The 22,079-nt window shown below is 42.1% G+C and overlaps 1 protein-coding gene across 3 annotated transcripts in view; it reads left to right on the forward strand.

The window, feature by feature from the left end:
* Positions 1 to 22,079, forward strand: part of MPPED2 (metallophosphoesterase domain containing 2) — a 129,879-nt gene that overhangs the window by 102,281 nt on the left and 5,519 nt on the right. For 2 of the 3 annotated variants that reach the window (XM_074998985.1, XM_074998986.1), the window contains exons 5-6: positions 18,360 to 18,475; positions 21,924 to 22,037. In XM_074998985.1, coding sequence (XP_074855086.1) covers positions 18,360 to 18,475; positions 21,924 to 22,037 — 230 coding nt within the window. Of the gene's footprint in view, positions 1 to 14,578; positions 14,712 to 18,359; positions 18,476 to 21,923; positions 22,038 to 22,079 lie in introns of those variants that run through there. The other variant, XM_074998987.1, reaches the window with a different exon arrangement.

Raw genomic sequence — 22,079 nt, forward strand, 5'->3', positions numbered from 1 at the left:
TTCCACCAGGAAGACCTACAAGCAGAAGTGGACTCGCTTCACGGCATGGTGTTCTACCAAACAGCTAACCCCCCTTTCGGTGCCTGTGCCTGTGATATTAGAGTATTTACTGGACCTCAAGAGAGGAGGACTCTCACTATCCTCGTTAAAGGTCCACCTTGCCGCCATTTCGGCGTTCAGACACGAAGAGGAAGGGCACACGGTGTTCGCCCATCCTATGGTTACCAGGTTCCTCAAAGGGTTGGTGAACCTATACCCCCCTCGGAAACCGCTTCCACCTTCGTGGAACTTGGACCTGGTGCTGAGTGCGCTAACGGGACCACCATTCGAGCCTTTAGCCATGGTTTCCCTCTGCCTCCTTACGATAAAGACGACCTTCCTTCTCGCAATCACGTCAGCTCGCAGGGTGAGCGAGCTTGCGGCAGTTATGGCAACGCCACCCTGTACAGTATTTTCCAAGGAGGCGGTAACCATATGGCTGCATCCAGCCTTTGTTCCTAAAGTTTCTTCTGAGTTTCATATTAACGAACCTATTGTTTTACCCTCGTTTTATGCAAAGCCTCATAACTCTAACAAAGAGGCGTGCCTACACCTCCTGGACGTGAGGAGGGCGCTAGCCTTCTATATAGACAGGACCAAGTCCTTCTGGAAAACGGATAGACTCCTAGTCTCTCTCGCTCCCAAATCGAATTGCAGAGAATCTCGAAGCACATCGTATCCTGCATAAAAATGTGCTACGAACTCAAAAAGACTCCTTTACTGGCCACGCCTAGGACTCACTCCACTAGGGCGGTGGCGGCATCAACAGCCTTTTTCAAGGGCGTTGCGCTAAAAGACATTTGCAGAGCGGTGACCTGGTCATCCTATGACACCTTCGCCAAGCACTGCGCCCTTCACAGGGTATTCCAAGAGGATACCCAGCTCTCGACAGCAGTCCTCTCGGGGACAAGCTGCACATGATCTGATTACCCACCTCCTATTTTGGGTTACTGCTGGGTAGTCACCTAACGTGGACCACCCACGGGGACACTCGAAGAAGAAAGAGAAGTTACTTACCGTAGTAACGGTGGTTCTTCGAGATGTGTCCCCGTGGGTGCTCCACCACCCGCCCATCCTCCCCGCTTCGGATCTCTGTTTAGTGTTTTTCAGGAGCATCCGAGGCGGTTGGTTAAGGAACTGGCGGGGACCGGATTGCGCACGTGGCCAGGAGCGTGCAAGGGAGCGGCGCGCACCGGCGCATGCGCGGTCTGGCAGAAACTGCTTGGAAGATCCGACCTGCGGCACCGGGGCGAGCCCGACACCTAACGTGGAGCACCCACGGGGACACATCTCGAAGAACCACCATTACTACGGTGAGTAACTTCTCTTTTCTGAGTTTATTGTAGTCTGCACTGATACTCATTTAACACAATTATGTTTTTTTCATGTAAAATATTGCTGCTCTGTAGAAACTGCTTCTTTACACTCAGGGCCTGGTACAGGTTTCGCTGAAGTTCAGGGGAATCTTTTCATTGATTTCAGTGGATCTTGGAGTATAGCCTTAGTATTGTCCTTTTTAGGAACTCAAAGTATTTTTCCAAGGTTAATGAATTAAACCTCACAACAACCCAAAGGCACATGGGTGTTATGCCTAGTTTACATATATATTAAAAAGAAGTGATGTGCCTTGCCCGTAGTCAGCTAGGATGAATCCAACCCCATTTAAGTCAACAGCAAAACTCCTATGGACCTCTGAGAGACCAAAGTTTCATCCCACTTAATTAGTCAGAACAAAAAAAAAAACCAGAAGGATTCTTTTGAAAACAGGGTTTATTTTGGAAGGAACCCCCTTTACATGACTGTTTTTGCTTTCGAAAAAGTCTTTTCCAAAAATATCATGTGAGATTATGCAAATGAAGCACAAGATTTGTAAATTAGCGCTTCCTTTGCATTTTTGATCTCCCTCGTTTGCATTCCCCTATTGAAAAGGAAATGTAGTGTAGAGACAGCCCAAGGGAGCAATGCCTATTTCGAAATAAGCCATAGTGCATCCAGTGGCTCTGTTTTGAAATAGGCTTGATGGCTATGTCCACACTAGAGCGTTTTGTTGACAAAACCCATGGCGTGTTTACACACGCAATCCGTTTCGCCAACAGTCTGTCGACAAAACGCGACACTTCCACCAATAGCATTCTGCCTCTGCATGATGAGGAATAACGCCACTGTGGACAAAAAAGATGGATAGATGGCAGTGGACTTTAGAATTGTTCTCTCGATCCTGAAGGTCTTTAGTCAGCCAAACTCTCAATTTTACCCTATTTTCTTTGTTAGCTGGAACTCTGCCTGATAAAGACTGCAGGTTTTAGTCCTGAGAGATTTCAGTCAAGCCCAGCTTTTTTAAAAAAAACTACAGCTGGAAAGGCTTTAGAGTAATTCCCCTCTTTATGGTCCCAATTCTGCTAATACGTACACACGTGACTATAGCTTGTCTTGCTGGCTTCCATGCAACTGCACATAAGTAAAATTACCTGTATGCTTAAGTGTTTCCAAGACTGAGGTCAGTGAGAGTGCCTCAGTGATCTGTTTTTAAAAATACAGGTTGTTTTTGTATGGGGAAAATAGGAGCTCAATATTGCAAACTGATTTGTGGAAAATATTCCAGAGGAGAATTCCAGGTACAATTGAAGTCAATGGCAGATATCCCATTAACTGCGTGGGGCCAGGATTTCACCAAAAGTCTTTTTTGGGGACTAAATCCTTCCAAATTGGAATGAAGACTCACATAGTCTGATCTCAAAAGAACAGACTAAGTCAGTTATATATATTTTTTTTTTGCTTGAATGCTGTCAGAATAGTAGAGAGAACTGTTTGAAACAGTTACCTTCTGACATTTATTATATTTTAAGCAATACAACTTGTACTGGAGAACGTTAATGCCAAATGTCAGAAAATTTGGTTTTAGATCTGTGTTGCAGTCTGACCTCTGGCATCGTTTAATAGAAATATGTTTTATTTATATATAAAATCTGACACCTAAAACTAATTTTGTGTCAATATCTGGTAATTCTGCAGAATTTCATATTTTCTACTGAATATAGGCAGTGCTTATAATAAAAAAGCTCTAATATTGCTGCTAGCTCCTTTTCATAAAATATTCACTGTTTCAAGCCCACAAAATTTAACTTACAAAGCCCAGTCTTTAGTATATAGCCGACACTTTAGCCAGTAACATAAAGGTGATGTGTAGGTCATGTGAAATCCCTAGCTTTCCTGTCTGCCAGAAATTCTCCTGTGGACTTCAGTGGAAGCAGAATCTATCCCTGGTGCATTGGTTTCTGAAACAGAAGTTTTGAGGGGTTTTTTTTTCCCAATTTTTCATTCATATCTGACTGCTGGAGACTGAATCTAGCGTGTACGTAGCCTTAAAGGGGTTTGTCAACCAAACCCAGGGAGTGTCCAGATTCCCAAGGTGTTCTGTCAACAGTAACTCGGCAGAACACAGCACTTTTTTCGACAGCCGTACCCTGCATAAAACCTCTGTCAACAGAGATCTGTTGATCGAAAGCTGGTCTGGACGTTCCAGGGGGCTGTCTATCAACAGACAGTGCTTCCGGGACACTGGGCAGCCCTGTCTGCGGTGCTTCTGTAGTTGGCCGTTTTGTTGCGAGAGCTCTGTTCACAGAGCGGATCGTTCTTGGGATCTGCTTGGTAGTTTGGCCGCAATCTGTCGATGGAAGTTTTGTCAGAAGGTATCTTCTAACAAATTTCTGCCAGCAAATCACTGTAATGTAGACATAGCCTTAGTGATTTTCAGTACCTGATGAGATCACTTATGGTTTAGTTATTTGAACCTGTACCATTGCCACTGATGCATTGTTAATACTGCAATAATGAGACTACTTCTGGCAGTAATTCAGAGGGCATTTATGAGATTGGACCTTCAGTGCACTCAGATTTTTTTGATTGTTTTCCTAACCAGATTTTTCTGAATGATGCCACATCGTAATACTCACCTCAGCTATGTTTAACATTTTGGGGCTGAACCAAAAGGCAACACACACAATAAGTTTTCATATTTGCCGGGTTTGCTTCACTGGGGGAAACTAGTCAGATGGCTTTTTTTTGTCCTTTGCTCATTTGTCATTGTGACAATATGTAGTGACATTTCAAACTGCTAGCATAGAAGCAATATTAAAAGTGTTTGGGACAAGTGGGAAATTTCATTTAGTGAGAATGTCAGTGTAGTCTCCAGTGTAAATACTGTAGCTTCAGCATGTCCAGCATTGTGATATATTAAATTAAGAGACCTACTCTGAGTAGGAAAGCAATTGAGCTGGATAAATAAACTTTTGTTTGTAGTAGAATTATGGCACCCTTGGCCTTCCTCTCATTCTACAACCAAGTTCTAAGGCATAACACATAGCAAAGGTGTGCAGTGTTCAAAACACAGTGCCTACAGCTAGGTCCTTTAATTCCACGCATGACACTGATGTTTATAAAGTTTTTTAAAATGCTATAAAAACCCTTACTCTGGCCCTCATTGTTTTCTGAGATCAAGTTCATGCTGGCTATGGTTATTTTGATTTTTCACAGTAACCTAACACTGATCTTTCAGGACAAATAGGCACTGGTGTGGTTCCCAAATGGGTGAGTTGCATGTATTCATAAGCCATTCCTTTCATGTCTCTGACATATTGGAGGGAGTGGGTAGGGCTGCTTTCATCCTGCTGCCAAATCTTATCTTAAAAGAATCAAATTTCAGGAAAGCTGACTGCCTGGGTCAAGATTTCAAAGGCCTCCTATACACTATTTAGAAACTTAAACTTTTTAATTCTCACAATTTTACAGTGGATGTTCCTTTTCCCACCAACCAGTGGGGGATGGAGGGTGAAGGATTAGTAAATATGTTTTGTCTTTTCCTTCACTTCCTACTATTCAGGCCTGTGCATTGTTAAAACCAATGTTGTGTTTATACACATTGTGGTTATGGCCAAGACCAGGGCTATTGTTGAAGGATGTTACACAGACATTTATCACAGACTGTCAGTGAACCCATTGTAAAAATGTCCCACTAGTTAAATGAGGCTTAGATTTAAGGAGGCTGTAAGAAAGGATTTTTTTTTCCCACGTACTGTAAATAAGGTTTCTGTAGCAATGGCATTGGAACTAAGGTGCAGATTCCCTTTTGTTTTTAAAACAATAGTAGCCCCGCAAAAGGTAAGCAGACAATCTGAAGAAGACATTTCTATGAAGCCTTGGAAGAAATGGTTGCTGTGGATACACTCAGGCTAAACAAATTCAGAAAGCAAAGTGTGGCATTATCAACCAAGGCAGGAAATAAATATTTTTCGAGGGATGGAGCTCTCTGCCACTTAGGTTCAAGACATCTTTAGTCAAGCAAGAGAGCAGCAAAAGGGGCAGTTGTCACGATCTTGACAATTTACATATATCTTGGACACACTATGGCAAAGACATATGCTGTACTTTTTGTAAAGTGCCATGAGTGCTTTACACTGGAGAGCTAAATTATGCCATTAGTTTTGATTAGCCAGTCACAAAGTTTAGTCTCTCTACCTGCACTATAACAATTTTCACTAGTTGAAGCTCTAGATCATAATAGTTTTAGGGATTTGGAGAGGGCAAGATTTGGCCCATTAGAGTCACAGTTTAATAGACTGTTTAGTTTCTATTAAAGTAATAATGCAACAGAGTAATAAGACTACTAAGCTTTCAAGACCAGCGGAGAACATGTTAAGTGTACTGTAAAATGACATTGTCAATTAAAATAGTTCCAAATTTTGACCTACTTTTATAGCTCTAATCTAGTGAAGAACATCCTTTGGCGTTAAAACATACTTTTTACCACCTTGCTGCCAAGGCTGAGCAATGTGAAAAATGAAAATCAGCCTCTTTTAGTGTCTGACCTAGCAATATTGAGGTGGGTTTTTTGTTTAACACTTGCAGGGCAGTAGCTAACAAAAGATACATGTATTCTAACCCAGTACTCCCTAGTCTTTGTACACCCGTCGTCCCCACAAGAGTTCCAGATTTGAGGTGCAACCTGCGCAGGGATGATACATCCACACAGATATAATCTGCTGAGTGTAAATTAAAACTTTTTAAGGGACTAGTTCTCTGCTATATTTTGCATAAGGCATATTTCTGTAACCCCTCAAACTGCACAAGTTCAAGTTGTGCTTAACTTGCATTAATGTGAGTTAAGCACCACTCAGAATCCAGCTCCCCCAGCCCTGCTCACCACCTGCGCATGGCTCTGGCTTACCCCAGCTGTGGCTCCAGCTCAACCCTCCACCCCTGCCCGGCACTGGTTCAAACCCCCACTGGCTCACCACCTGAGCATGGCTCCAGCTCACCCCCACCCCTCTGTGGCTCACCCCTCCCCAGTTCAAACCACCCCTGCATGTGACCTTAACTCAACTCCCTGCCCCAATTCAACTGGCTCCCCCTGCCCCATGTGGCTCTGGCTCAACTCCGCCCCGCCCCAACTCCCTGCAGCCCTAACCCACCCCATTTTTAATCCCTCCCACAGCCCCAACCACTGCCAGGCTTAACCCTCCCCAACTGTTCTCCCCCCACCCCCCCAAACCCAGGACTTAACCTTTCAAGAGCAGCTCCAGGTGCTCCTCCTGCTCCCTCAGCTGTAGAATGTGTGTTCCACTGGGGAAAAAGCCACCCCCCGCCCCCACTTATGTGAAATTCGAGGTATGTGAGGATGTGTTGGAATGCAACGGTTGTGTAAATAGAGGCGCTACTGTATTCCTATTCATAAGCATATTTCCATAAAGCATACGGGGTGCAACATCTCAGCATCCATGTCACAACTACCACTATTAGAGTGGGCACTAACTTGTACCCTCATTCATTGTCACAACAGAGCTGGATCTCAACTGTCTTCAGCTTGGTGACAAAAGCTAGAGGCCATAGAACGTGATTCTGCAACCTCAAATTCCAAATGCTTATGGCTGGTTCCCAAAGCAAGATCTGGACAAGAGCGTTCTCAGAGGGAAATTGAGAAACTATTCAGGATGAGGATAATTGGATCTACAGTAGCAGCCATAAATATTAGAGCCTTCCTTAGTTGACACAGAGAAGCTTCAAGTTACTTCCCTTCCCTAATCTACTTTTGTATCCCAACAGTGTCCCATATTTGCCTCTGCTGCACATTCCTTTTCCAGGCCTAGGCATTTGGCTTAAATTTTCTCATAGGATGTTGCTGTGGGCAGGCTTTTGATCGTATTATCCAACTGAAATGTTAATCTGTGTCTCTCTGTTTAGAAAGTTATTGCCTGTTTGCTCTGTCCAACTGGAAGTAATGGTCTTGTAAAAAAACAAATAACTTTCAGAAGGTTGGTAATTATACCACCTCCCCTGGCATGAAGTATAAAATACACTGTGGACTGAGGACTCACATAAGCGTGCACTACTACAATAATTAATGTCAAATTTTACGTATTATTCCCACAGCAAGTTCTATTTTCTATTGAGAGTCCAGTGCCGCCTTAGTATCTGTGAACGTCTTTTGTGCCCCTCAACCAGTGGTCTCTGTAAGCTGAGCACTTGGGCTCAAACTTGCCTAGGTTTGAGTCAGGGCTCTCCCAGCTGATTAGCAGAGCGCCTACAGCGGGCAGCATGGTTTTCTATTGGTGGTGCACATTTTGGTATACTTTGTTGCACATAAAACTTATTTTGCCCATGCATGGAAAATATTAGGGGGAACCACTGCTCACAACCAGGCACATGTAGGTATGCTAGTGTTACTTTTAAATGTGTCCATGGGATTTAGTTTAAAAAAAGTATTTTTTCAGGAGGGTAGTAGATATGGGAGTGTGACTGTCACCTTTGCTTTCAGTAAAGTTGGGAGTTGGCTCGAGGTGCTCACAGGAGAGCAATGTGAAAGTTGGCTTGTGAACTTGGTCCTGAACTTGACCTGCCTGAGAGCTCTTCAGACATAGGCCAGTTGACCTAATGAACCAATAGGCTGCCCCGGGGGCACCCCCTACACTATTTTTCCGTGGGCCATGTCCCTTCCTGTGGCTATTGCCCGTGTGTGTAAAATCATAGACATATGGCTGGATGGGACCTTGAGGTCCCCTAGTCTAGCCCTGTGCATTTATTCCTATGGAAGAAATCCACTTTTTATAAGTACTCCATAATTTGGGCTGTGAAACACCTGCTTTAGACAGTTTAACTCATTTCTATATGAATGTGCATGTGCTCAGGGTACTTTACAGTATGTTTTAGTTTGTGTCCCTCTCCCAACTTCATTGCATTTATCAACTACACATATTGTGAGAGTCTTGCCTCTCGTCAGTGGAATCTCCAATTGCTGCTAGTTCTTGACATGCAGCACTTTATCTAAAATAAACTGCCTGGCTCTCGTTACCACTGATCTCAGTCCTGCTAATAAACAGCAACACCAAGGCCATATTTTCTAGCTCTTGTCAGACCACTGCTTTTCTGGGTGAAATAAAAGTCCTATTAGCATGCTCCTCCTCATTGGCTCTGGCAGCTTGATTAATTAGGCCTCCTCTTTAGATGACCTTTGCACTAACACAACAAGGAGGAGAATATAAAATGAATTGTTTGCCCATTTAATGGGCTACTGTAAGTTTCAGGTTTAACGGATTAGCTTATATGAAGTTAGGAATCTATATGAATCCATAGTGTACAGCAGAAGGTGAGTGCAGGTTATGAACTGCAAGGTTTTACAACATAATTAAAGAACTGAAAACAACATTTAAAAAAACCCCAGACATTTGACACATCTTCTCTTTTAAGAATTAACCTTTTCTTACGGTGTTGTGGCCATACAATACAAACCTAACTTCTTGCATTATCAAATAACACAAATGTTTGTTTTCAGTAGATGCTTATTACCCAAAAACCACAGCATGTTCGCTTCATAGTGATTCAGCTCCCCAGAAAATAAAGTAAAAAGGTAGTGGTATAGTGCCACTCTAAGTGTTAGGCTGCCCTTCCATTATAAATCCCTAAATTGGGGGTTAACAGTAGAAGAGCCCTGCACTGGACTGGGATCTAGCAGAACTCTCTACCAGAATAGCAGGAGCAGGTTTTTAAAGAGAGTCCAATGCAGGGCTCTAGCTTGTCTTTTAAAAAAAACTTACTCTGTGCTGAAATTGGTGGTACCACTCACTATCACAGAGAGCACTCAGACTCCATGGACTGTTCAGCAGATCCTGTATAGTAATTTCTAATTGATCAGCACTATCTGAAGTTCCCTCCATAGTCTTGCGTTACCTTTAGTGCAGCTCCAGTTCTCTTTCTCCCTTCCCTTTGGGCCCCCCCCAGTAGTCCCTTTTCACTGTGTACGTTTATTTTTTTTTAAAAGTATTTGGCTGTACAGGTTGAACCTCTCCAATCCAGCATCATCTGAAATCCAGCATGATTTTAGTTAGCCAGATGATCACTTATGGGAGTGGCCAAGTTTCCCATGGTCCCATGAAGGTTGTTTCCAGCCACTAGTCCTGGCTCTCCATGTTCTGTGCTGTTATTTAGCTGTAATTTAACCCTAAATGTCAAAGAACCTAGTAAGCAGTAGAATATTGGTAATGCTGCTAGCCAGTATTGACCTCCTGTGGTCCATCAAATTCTATCATTTGGCACCAGTCATGTCCTGAGGGTGCTGGACGAGAGAGGTTCAATCTGTAATGCACAATGGCCCATTATCTAGGAACTATTCCATAAAATAAAAGGCACATCAAGTGATTCTTAATGTGGAAAAAATAAAACAGCTTACAGCCCTAGTATCCCTCCAGTTGTCTCCTCCTTTCTCACATAATTATTCAGTGCCCAGGGCTCCCAGTTCCTTCCTACTTCCAGTGGGCCACAGCAAGAAGATGCAATTCATCCCTGTACACATTCAAAAGAATAAGGTCTGGCTGGATTATGAAAGCCCTCCTTCATTCAGCATTTGCATCAAAGTCCGTTGATGGTGCTACATATATGGAGGGGCTGAGGGATCAGGCACTAAATTACTCCTTTGGGAAAGCATTAATCCATCATATTGATGTATTAAGTTATACAGGTTAGTCAGAATGCGTGTACATATATGTACCGTTATGTGTGAAGGAACTGGAGCAGTGTATAAAAAATAGGCACCTGGCATTCAGCTTGTTTGTGACCTTCAGCATTTAATATTGAATAAACAATCCCATTGTTTCTTAGGCAGCTCAGGCTTTCACTAATGCATGGAGATTAGACATTCTTGGTTGCTAAAGAAACATTTTAAGCAGCGCTGAAAAGCACAAATTTCTAGAGACCGCTCCTTGGAAACACTGGGTCGAATTGTCTGCTGGTGCAAACAGGCACAACTCCTTTATTTTCAGTGAGGTTCTATCTGTTACACCGGTTCAGAGTTTGGCCAGATTTGTTTTGTAACAAATGAAAATGAACTTATAAGGTCAGCTGCCTTTTAAACATCTTTTATAAATATTTATTTCCTGTTTTGTACCTTTTCAGATGTCAAATGTTGATTCTTCCTTTCCCTCCCCTGTTCCTGACATTCTCACTACCTATATTAAAAAAAAAAAAAGTTTTTATTAAATCTGTATTTTTATACAGCACCTTTCACAGTGTTATCTATGCAAACCACTGCGTTTTCAGCAGAGCCAAATCAAATGCGTTTTTATTGCTACTTCAGTAGTGCTCTTATAGAGCTAGGAAAAGGTTATGGCACTGAAACCATCACTTCAGCTCGAGCTGGGGAGCCCAGACGCTTTTTATAAGTCATGAACAAAAATGGTTTCTCCTGCATGGATGCTAGAAGATATGTAGCAGCATGCAAAAGATTGGTCTTGTCTTGTCTTGTGTGCCTGTTTGTATGTTTGAGTATATATGTCTTCCCAAAATGGATGCTAATTTAATTTTGCATTCAGCCTCTGGGCTAGAGTTCCAGCCCCATTCTTTTAGAAAGGTTCACCCAAAAAAATCTATATTTAAAATGGTAACACAGTTGCCCTCAAATATTGCCACGCTACTGAGCTCTGCAGCTGTGTGCAACATAGAAAATGTATACTTGTAGAATTCCAAATTTGGACATTCTGACTCCAAGTCTTCAGTCTTTTTTTCTTCTTCTTCTTTAAGTAGAGTAAAATGAGCCCTAGAGTCAAATTTGAAATTATGTTCATAAGTTTGGGATATTAAAATACTTCCCAGAGCTAATTATCTGAAGTCCTAAATACAATTGCAATATAATTAGGGTTTAGGAAATCTCAAAGGTTTGAGTGTTTTCAGATGAGCAGTGAAGTGTGTGGGTTACATGTGCAAAGTTTATCTGAATCTCAAACTTTAAAGCTACTCCACTCTCCTTCCACACCTCCCATATTATAACCCCGTCTCATTCAATGTTCTTCACCCCATCCTCTTTCAAAACAGCAACCCGACAGTATACAGGTTGATGTAATCTGGCTTGTATCAACTGAATTATGTGGCACGCACTGCCAATGCAAGTGTCCTGCTACACTGACGTAACTCTGCCTCCACGAGAGGACTTACAGCAATGTAACTAGGGCAGTGCAGTATCTGTGTGAACACCAGATTATTTACCTTGGCTGTTGGCTCTCATTCTTGTCAGTCTCATGACTCCAGCCTGGAGCTGTGAAATTGACAAGAAAACCAGGCTATCACCAGTATGGATCTCAGGCGCCAGCTAGACTGCAGCTGCTCTCTGGGCATCCTACCCTGCTGCTGCCCATCTTGCTCAGAGCCACTTGGGCCCTGGTCTGGAGGGGCTCTGTGCTGAGCCTTGGTGCTGTCCAGAGTCTCCCTGCCACGGGCAGCCTGACTGTCCTCCCCTAGCCAGGCTTCCTGTGGGGAGGCCCAATGCCTGAAGCCCAGGCAGCTCCCAGTAAGGAGACTCAAGCAAGCTTCTGGGCTCTGAGAAGGGAGCTTTTAGCCTTGGGTCAACTGCCATATGCCTGGGGTGCAGCCTGGCTGGGAGTGAGGTGCTGCTGGGCATGACAGATCAAGGAGTCAGGAAGGTGGAAGCTGGTGTCTGCCCTGAGGCTCACAGCTCACCACCAGCAGCTGGACTCCAGATATGGCTGTCACAGCCAAGAGCCCAACTGCAGCAGGGAGCTGAGAATCTGGTCTGGTGAGGTGCAGTGGGAGGGGTTAGAAAGTAGCTGACTTCCAGCAGAGAACTACATAAGCCCTAGGTCCTTAGCCTCCCTCACTGCCCTTTGGATTATAGGCAAAAATATTGGTTTCTGTGGCATTGGCTAACTTTTTAAAAAACTAGAATACACGTTACCATATAAACAAATCATCAGCATTCTCCTTTCCTTTCCTTTCCTTTCTAAGTTGTACAAAGGTGTTTAAATTAGGAGTACATTAGTCCCTCAAGTTATGTGAGGGTTGCGGTCCCATGCACACTTGCAGAACTCAAATTTCATGTAAGTCAAGGGGTGGCTTTTTTCCCCAGCAGCACACGTTCTGGGGCTGAGGAAGCAGCAGGAGCACCTGGAGCTCCTTTTGAAAGGTTACTCCTGGAGTTGTGGGCGGGGGCAGAGGGCAGTTGGGAAGGTTAAGCCTGATGGTGGGTTGGGGCCATGGGAGGGGAATAGGGTGGTGGAGCTGAGCTGAGCTGGAGCTGCGTGGCCTTGCCGGCAGTTGAGCTGGAGTCAGGTGTGGGGGTGGTGAGCTGGAGCTGGGTGGTGTGGAGTGGGATTTTGAGTTGAACTTAACTCGCGCTAACATGAGTTAAGCTCCATCTGAAATCACACATTTCAAGGGATGTCTGTACTCTATTGAAATCAGTGGATTTAACATTGTATAAAACTGCTGTGAGAAGATAATCAGATTGTCACATTTTGTGTGTACTTGTTGATTTGTTTGACTTCAGTGGGTCTCTAGGCAGAAAAAAGATAAAAGGGAAATTGGATAATGGGGGATGGTGTCTTTTAAACTTCTAAAATCTCCAGGAAGAAATGCAATTTTTTATATCTGTTTGTGATGACCTTTGCCCTTGGCTTGATGCTTCCATTTTCTCTTGGCGGATTTTGCTCCTGGGATTCTGTCCTGTAAATATGTGCATCACATAACCATCTACATCACTGCATAATATTTGTGTAAATATATTGAAAAACATTCTGGAAAAGGAGATCTGTTGGAAAAACAAAGCCTGTCCTGCCTTTCGGTAGCAGATGGAATTGTTTCCAATGTTAGGCAGATTTCACATACACCTGTCAGGGGATAAAAGTCTCATTATGAAGGTTAAAATTCCCCTCCCCCTTGTTTTTATGTCAAGTATTGTGTGTGTCTTGCACTGCAAGGTGTGAAGAGGTTTCATAGCCTAGTGTAGAGCATCTTTTTAATTGTAGAAAAAGTAGCTTCCAAATTGCCAAGTGGAGAGAGCGCTTTGGGGAGAGCGTTGGCTTTCTGCATATAAGTCAAGAACTAGGGAGAGAAGAATTGGGCAGGTGTCTGCCTTTCATCTGGATATTCAGTGTGACGCATCTGGTGCCAGCATAACTACTATTTCTAAATGATAAGGAAGTTTTGCAGGCATGGGAGGGCTGAGCTGTCAGATGAGACAGAGATCAAGAATTACCATGACAGTTTCACGGTCTGTGAAAGATGCTGTGAAGTGCAGTATGATTCTAAGCAGCAGTACTTAAATTAGATTCTTTTGGATTTAGTCTGATGTGCAGGATAAGAGAGACCAGTATCATCCTCTGCATTGTGTAGGAGGAAGTTAGTGTATTCAGGCCCACCAAAACACAGACAAAATCACTCATCGTGTCCGATTGCTGTTCCCTGTATTTTACTCTGGATTTAAGCTTATGGGATGGTGTTAATCAACGGTCTTGATTTCTTTTCTTGAAAATGTTGTAAAACTCAAGTATAGGTTGAACCTCTGTAATCCAACACTCTTGGGATCTGACTGCTGCCAGATGAGAGAACTTGCCAGACCACAGGAGGTCAGTATTGTTTAGCAGCATTACAAACACTTTCACTGCATACTGAGCTCTTGAAGACATTTAGAGTAAATTAACAGCTAAGTAACAACACAGAACACAGAGAGCTAAGACTTGAGGCTGGAAACAAACTTTATGGGTCCACAGGAAACTTGGCCACAGCCATGATAAGTGGTCATACTGCTAAGTAAAATCTTGCTGGATTACGGATGTTGCCAAATAAGAGTGCCAGACTAGGGAGGTTCAGCCTGTATAACAGTATTTCCAGGAGTCATATAGCTGGTACCCAATCTGGCAAATTTGCCAAGAGTCACAGTAATCATATTTACTGCTAACTAAGAAAACTTGAGTATCAGCCTTGCCTGGTTCTTCACTATACAGAAGGAGAACCGGGAAATCCTGATTGAAGTCTTTAAAAGCAAAAAGTAAAAACAGTGCCTTCCTGCCGTCAGTTAAGAGAGTTTCTTTTTTAACATGTGATCAGTTCAGGAAAGCCATCCAGAATGCTGGTAACTACAGGTACAAGTTGATTTTCTTCTTTGTGAAATTATTTACAAGCATAACAGTTATGACTAGATCTTGCTGTTTAGCAATTCAAAATCATAGCAAACAATTGAAATAAACTTCTCTTTTTGCATTAGAGAACCACAGGCACGTAAAGACTGGATTGTCTCTGACTACACACGTGTCAAGTTTGAGGGTAAACAGCTATTCATTGGTCCACTCAAGGGATTCACAGTACATCAACTTCATTTTGCCTGCTCCACAACACAGTGAAGTACAAAAACGGGATGACCTTTTTTGTGATCTCATCTAAACCTGAGTCTGTGTAGGAAACCCATTCTTATTGACATTGTTCTGGACAAGTTCACTAGTGTATGTTTCTAACAAGCTTTTGTCCTCTCTAGAAATTTGAGGCAGTATAAAGGGCAAATGAAGAATGCTACTTAGTGAAGGCACAATATTCTCATTGAATATGCACAAGCTTCAGTAGACTCGAGCTGAAATAGCTCTACCAGGAATCCACAGTTTAAATCTGTCATCCCAGGGGTTCTTTCTGTCACCCTCATATACAATATTCATTAATTGCTTATGAAAATGTTTAGTGTGTTAAAGAGAATGTTTTACACTTTATCCTAGGCAAACACGACACTGCTGGGGAGTTGTCTTACAAGTTAGTTCCCATGTGGTATCTGTTAGTCATAGCTAATTATTAAGTCTTTGGTGAATGCAGACTACATTGGTACTCTTGATTCCCTTCCTTCTCTCCCCTCACTGCTTAAAGAACGAAAATTACTGCACACAGTCTAGGCTTATGACATGTATAATTCTCTGAAGGGCTCCAGTCAGATAAGAGCTGTTGCAGGATTAAGGGGGGAGGGGGAGTATTATTACAATACTATTTGTCTGAGAATCATGGGAACTGGGAAAAGAATCATTAATTGATCGTAACAAGTTCAGTTCCCCACCCCTGTTATGTGAGTGGTCTGTCATAGTTGTGTTTGACTGTGGTTTACTAATTAATTTCTTGCATATGCAGATGATTACATTTCTGAGAGTTCCATTTGAAAGTTAACATAAAATGTGGCTAAGTTTTCAACTAGAGTATTACAATAAAGAATAAGTTGTAGGCTCATGGATTTTGTGCTCAAAACAAGAGCAGCGGCTGAACACATTCCACATGCGCTGCCTTAAGCGCTTACTCAGTATCTCATGGCAGGACAAGGTCCCCAGTAGCGCAGTGCTTGAGAGGGCAGGCACTGCCTCCATGTTCACCCTTCTCAAACAGAGGCGTATGCGCTGGCTGGGCCATGTCTCATGCATGTCGGATGGCCGAATACCGAAGGACCTGCTCTTTGGCGAACTGGTGTCTGGAAAGAGGCCAAAAGGGCGACCTAAATTGCACTACAAGGACACGTGCAAGCGTGACCTCAGCGCTCTCTCTATCAGTGTGAACACCTGGCATTCGCTCGCCAAAGACAGGCATGCCTGGAAACAGGGTGTGAAGGAAGCTCTTATTATGTATGAAACTACCTTGGTGGAGGAAGCGGAAGACAGGAGAGCCCTCAGGAAGATCTGTGCCCATGATACCAGAGTGCCATCTGCCTACTGCTGCTCACCGTGTGGAAAGGACTGCCACTCCCAGATTGGATTGCACAGCCACAGAAGATGCTGCTCGAATCAGTCTAACTGGGGCGCAAACCCATGAGCTCTCAGGATCGAAGAATGCCTAGTACTACTATAAGCTCATTTAGCTGTTTCAGACAGCTGTGAGCAAGAAATTGAGTTTAATTACAGTGGAAAAGAATAACAGAAACAAAGCTCTGACATGGAAGAGTTCAGGAATACAGTTCAAATTCAGCCTTCACCTATTGAACCCTGCTGCCATTAATGGGAATTTTGTCACCAACGTCAAACAAGTGCAGGATTAAGTCTTCACAGGAGAGAGTTTTCTTTTCATATTTATATTTGTATTACTATTAGCTCAGTTGGACTACTTGTACGATGAAGGATGGTCTGTCTACTGTGACACTATAAATTGTTCCGTTCAGTGAATCTGATATCTGCAAAGTTTCCCCCAAGTCTTACACGGCAATCATCTTTTTATGACAAAGGAACCTTCCATTTCACATACAGTAGATGGAACAGTTTTCAGAATGCAAATCCCTGCTTCAGTACTGTTCTACTCAGATCAACTTCTGATACAAAGCATGCAAATTATGAAAAGGAAAAATTTATAATCTCAAAGGGAAATTCAGTTTAAAGTAGGTCCTGATTATAGGTACATACACAATATGAAATGCTGGGGGATGGATAAGGATGTGATTGACACAGTGGAGACCTGTAACTCTTTCTGACTTCACTGTAAATGAAATTTTTTAAATATTTTTTTATTTAACATTTTTAGTGAGAACAGATATCTATTTTAAATAGGCCTTAACATCTAGAGCAGTGTTCCTTAAACTTTTTGAGACCACGGAACACCAAACAGTAATATTTTGTATGTGGAACACCTTTGAAAATTTTCTTTAAAAAATTATCAGACCCCCGACACCTCCCACCCTCAAAACAAAACAAAAACAAAAAACAACCCCCCCCCAAAACGAGAAACATGTGCATCAAAAACAAAATGAAGTAATTTCATCAGATATCATAGCAATGAAGAAGTAACATTCTATCTGGTTTTAATAACAGAAAATTTATACCATCAGTGTACTTCTCCAAAGGCTTGTGGCACAGCTGCAAGCTGGAATATAGTTTAAGAAATACTGATCTAGAGAGGACCCATTGTCTAAACCTGCTTTGTTGCCAGTTTGGATTCCAGATTTTAGTCTGAGAGCATCTCCTATATCACAGAATATAATACTAACTCGTTTAAGTGCCCAAGCCACATGAAATGCAAAATTATATAATTGGTGAAAAGCAAGTGAGGATTTTGCCATTTGTACTCGTGTAATAACCTAAAATGTTGTTAGTAATAGAGGTAAGGATACAATTTTTGTCTTGACAGTGTCCATTTCACATCTAATAACAGGTTTTATATTTCTGCATCAGAACGATTCAATTTTGCTTTCCTATTTTATAGCAAAACTTTCCAGGAAAAAACTATTTGTCAAATATTATAGCTCCTTTCATTCCAATAAATAGAAGTCGTGTCTCAATCAGATGGCTTCTACAGCAGACTCTTTCAACTACTCTGATGGGGAAAACTCAAGGGCCTCATTTACCACCCCCACCCAATGAAATATGTAGTACGCTATTTTAAAGAGCGTAAATCCTTTTTAAGTTTACCTTTTATGGTTGTATTGTGTCATTTCACAGGGCTTTAATGTTAGAGATAATAAACATGAGTAAGATACAGTGATGATCATCTTAAGGTGTGATTATTCTGTGAGAAATTTACCAAGGTACAGCAGTGATGAATTATATAGAACCTCTGACCCTTGCCATGAAGCTTTCAACTTCTCTGTGTTCCATGACCCCACACAGAGTACATGGTTCTCCCTTTCCTGACCCCAAACCATATTTTGGTTTTGCCTAGGTGCTTACTTTAAAGTAAAGAAAGGTCCTAAGACCAAATTCTGGAACAGACATCACCCAGAGATCTAGATCTGAACACAACTGTCTTCTTTCTTCGTGATGAGTAAACCCAAGCCACAGAATCAAATAACCTTGAAACTTCAGGGAAGATGGGATCCTGATCTGGATCCAAACTTTACGGATAGGGTTGCCTTTTTTTTTATTTTTTTAAGCATTTGTTTGGAAACAGTCCCTTCCAAATATGAATGCTCTTTTGTCCATGAGTCTTAAAAGACAAGAAAAATTACTAAAACACTACAGAAAATTTGCGACTTTGAAATTCCAAAGAGAGAAAAGATTGCTGTATCAGAGTGACACAGTTTGTCTTATTCTTCCCCAAAGGACACCATGGTTTAATGGATGGGGCTTTAACCTACCCAGAGGTCAGTCTTTGCTGGACAAGTGGAACCTTATCCCTGAGGGCATTGATATACTAATGACACATGGACCTCCTCTTGGTAAGTAAAGGAACAGCTTTATGTGGTTTTGTATATAGAATGCACTTTTAGTGCAAACAAAACAAAGCATTAAGGGATACAATTGTACTCTTAGCACAAAATTATGAATTAGAAAAAAAATAAGCCAGGTAGGATAATTCAATTTAGCAATTATGTTGTGCTTCTAAGTATATTTTTTTCTGATGTTTTGAAGCCAAAGAAAATGGAAGGCACGTCTAGCTCCACAGCCATTTGAATTGGATCCTTTATTTTAAAACCTAGTATTTGTCTGACAAACAATGCCTCCAATCACAAGGGTCTAGGATTCTCTGGGACTGTCTAAAAACATTTGCTCAGTCCTCTCTCAAAACCACCATTAGAGCATAATGTTAAGGTCAGATTTTTATTTGGTCAGTTTTATATAGTGGCTATTGAATTAGTTTTCTTTACTCTTAAAATATTTGCTTTGGTAAACAGATTTACCAAATACCAGCATTTTACAAATGCTCTGAAATATTAAAAATTAAGGACCAAAATTCGGTCACCACCTAGTCATTGAAATTATATCCATTTATTTCAATGGGAGATGAGTGGGTATCTGAATGGAGAATCTGAGCTTTCGTGAATGGCATCTTGAGACAAATCCCACGTGTCTTACTCACATGAGTACACCTATTGATCCAGAGAGTTATACTTTGATAAGAGGCATCTGTCATGTTGTGTCCTGATTGCCTCAGAAAGCAGGTAAGAAAAGTATTCAGCACATACATGATTTTAAATGGAAGGTGGGATTTTTTTCAGGTACAGTTTTGGCCAAATTGTGATTTCACGGAAGTCAGAGGGCAGAAGTTCCATTGATTACAATGGGAGAAAAGTTAGGCCAACATCAGGGGTAGGCAATATACAGCCTGTGGGCCAGAGGTGGTTCACCAGGGTTAGTCCCTGGCAGGTTTCTGGACACTTTATTTACCTGTGTGCCTGAAGGTATGGCTGCTCACAGCTCCCATTGGCTGCAGATCACTGTGGACCACCAGGCCTAGTCAATAGAAGCTGTGGAAAGTGGAGCAGGTTGGGCCACACTTCCTGCAGCCCCCAGTGGCCAGGAACAACAATCCATGGCTAATGGGAGCCACTAGCAGCCATACCTGCAGACACAATGGTAAATAAAGCATACGGTAGCCTACAAGGGGTTAACAGTGGTGAGCCACCTCTGATCCTCAGGCTGCTTATTGCCCACCCCTAGCCAACGCTAACTAGTTCAGAAAATGCTACCACAATCCTGTCATGCTGTGTTCCCCAGAGTTGCATATTACTGGTCCCTGCTCTAAAAGACACTGGTGTAATTTAGGGTTACTTCCTCAGCTAGCGTCCATTGTCGTAGGTCCACTGAAGTCAGCAGAGCTATGGTAACTTACACCAGTTGAGGATCTGTCCACATGACAAAACTTCCATCAGGGAGAAGATGATAAGATGCATGAAGTAATAAGTAGATATGGTTTTGACAAGTTTTTATCCAGATCCTCATCGCATGTAAATTAGAGAACATCCACTCAGCTTTGCAGGTTTGCACCAGCATCTGAGTCAACTGTTACATATGTGCATGATATGCTTCAAAACTGTCATTTATGTGCCAGAGGTCAGCTGAATGGTCCAGAAGAGTTTCATGGTGAATAGAATGTGAGGAACTTAATGTATAGTCTACGTTACAATGGCACAGCTGCAGCAATTGATTGTAGCCCCTTGCGACCATGACGTAAATGGGTTTCCCATCGCTGTAGTTAATCCACCCTCTCCAGGAGGTTGTGGATAGGCCGAAGAAGACTTTTTCCATCTATAGTGGGGCTTATATCCTTTAACTACATCTCTCATAACCCTGAATGACACAGCTAGGCCTAAGTTAGGAGTCAGCAATCCTAGAAGAGCTAACATTGTGAGTCCAAAGAAGAACAGACGAAAAAGGGATACTAATGATGTGCTTGGTGCTTATTGGTAGCCTGGTTATTAAGGACATTCAACATATAATGCTCTCAATGGAGTATTGTAAAAATGTGCAGGTCACCTTCAAATTCTCCAGAACCAACCTGGGTCTTCAACAGAGCTGTGGTCTAGCTCTCCTTCTTCATGAAGTGCATTATACTCTGAAAGGCACCCTTCTGCTTGCAGCAAGTGACTGATTTATTAAATTTCATCTATTTACTTCTTCCCAAGAAACAAAAATGCACAAGCAGATTTATAGTTTTTCCTGGTTGTTAGACTTCAATGGCTTCTGCCAGTGTTCCTGTTGTAAATTGGTTTCTTACAGCATATTTGAGTCTCAGCAACATCAGTTGAATTTTTTTTAAACATCCCTTTTGAAATGTCATCCCAGTCTTCAAAAATCAGTCAGTCAGTCAATCAAAGCAGATGTATGGCCTCTACTTTGGGGATACCGTTCACACACATTTTAATTGTGGGTAGAGATGAAAGTGTTAGAGATGCAAATAAAGATAGTGGGCCTCAACATTCCTTAAAATATACCTTTTAAAATAGCTACATATTAATGTAGGTAGAATTAGGAGGTTACGTACCTTGACTATTAACTGGTTTTGAAGTATACTTATAGTACAGTGCGTCCCATCAAATTTAACCAGCTTGGGCCAGATTTATTCCTGGTATGACTACTTTGAAGTCAGTAGAGTAATAACATAGGAGAGTTTTGCTCCTTCTTTAAGCTGTGATTTATCTTTTGCCTCTTCAATCCTTCTCACCCCCTTTGAATGCTAATCTAGGCTGTTATAGTCCAGAGAGCTCACTTTTATAATAATTGATGTCAAATTGTCTGGATTTTCTATATTAGCTATAGAAATAAGCAGGTTTTACTTTGCAAGGAGTCAGTTAGCTCTACCTAGTTTGTTGCCGTTTCACAGCTGCTCTGTGCAGCCTGTTTCCAGTGACCCTGGCTCTGAAGTGACCCAGTACAGACTCTGGGCCTGTAGAATATGTGGAAACTGATGTATTTGAAATTTCAGTGTAACCAAGGTGTGAGAATGGCCTGCCCCTGGCCATCCTTTCAACATGTCTAATGTAGGAATTTGACTGCTGCAACAGCAGACAGCAGCAGAGAGGAGGAAATGTGGGGGAGCATCAAGGAGAGGGAAAATTGCAGCAATGCTGGGAATGTATGTCACAGAGCTTCAATTCCTGAAGAATAGTCTAAACCTGTAGTTTAATAAATCAGATCACATACAGAAAATGCTAATTAGACAGGGAGGGAGGGCAGAGGGGAAAGAAAGAGGAAGAACATCTTAGGCACCTAAGGAAGACAAAGTGAGAGTGAGAAGTTTCTTAAAAGCCATTGTGTGCTTTAATGGAGAGGTTAGGGTTACAGATAACGTAATAAACCTTCTGTGAATTATGGCTTCCTGAAACTCTTAGTGAAACCTTACCTGAAGAGAGAAAATTAAGAGTATTGATTGCATTTTGCCCTCAGGTTTTCGAGACTGGGTTCCAAAGGAGCTGCAGAGAGTTGGCTGTGTGGAACTGTTGAACACTGTGCAAAGGCGAGTAAGGCCCAAACTCCATGTTTTTGGTGGAATTCATGAAGGTAAGCTCCCTGATTAAAGTCTGAGAAACCTCGTAGGAGAAA

This window comes from Carettochelys insculpta, chromosome 6 (assembly GCF_033958435.1).
Source record: "Carettochelys insculpta isolate YL-2023 chromosome 6, ASM3395843v1, whole genome shotgun sequence".
NCBI classification, from domain to species: domain Eukaryota; kingdom Metazoa; phylum Chordata; order Testudines; family Carettochelyidae; genus Carettochelys; species Carettochelys insculpta.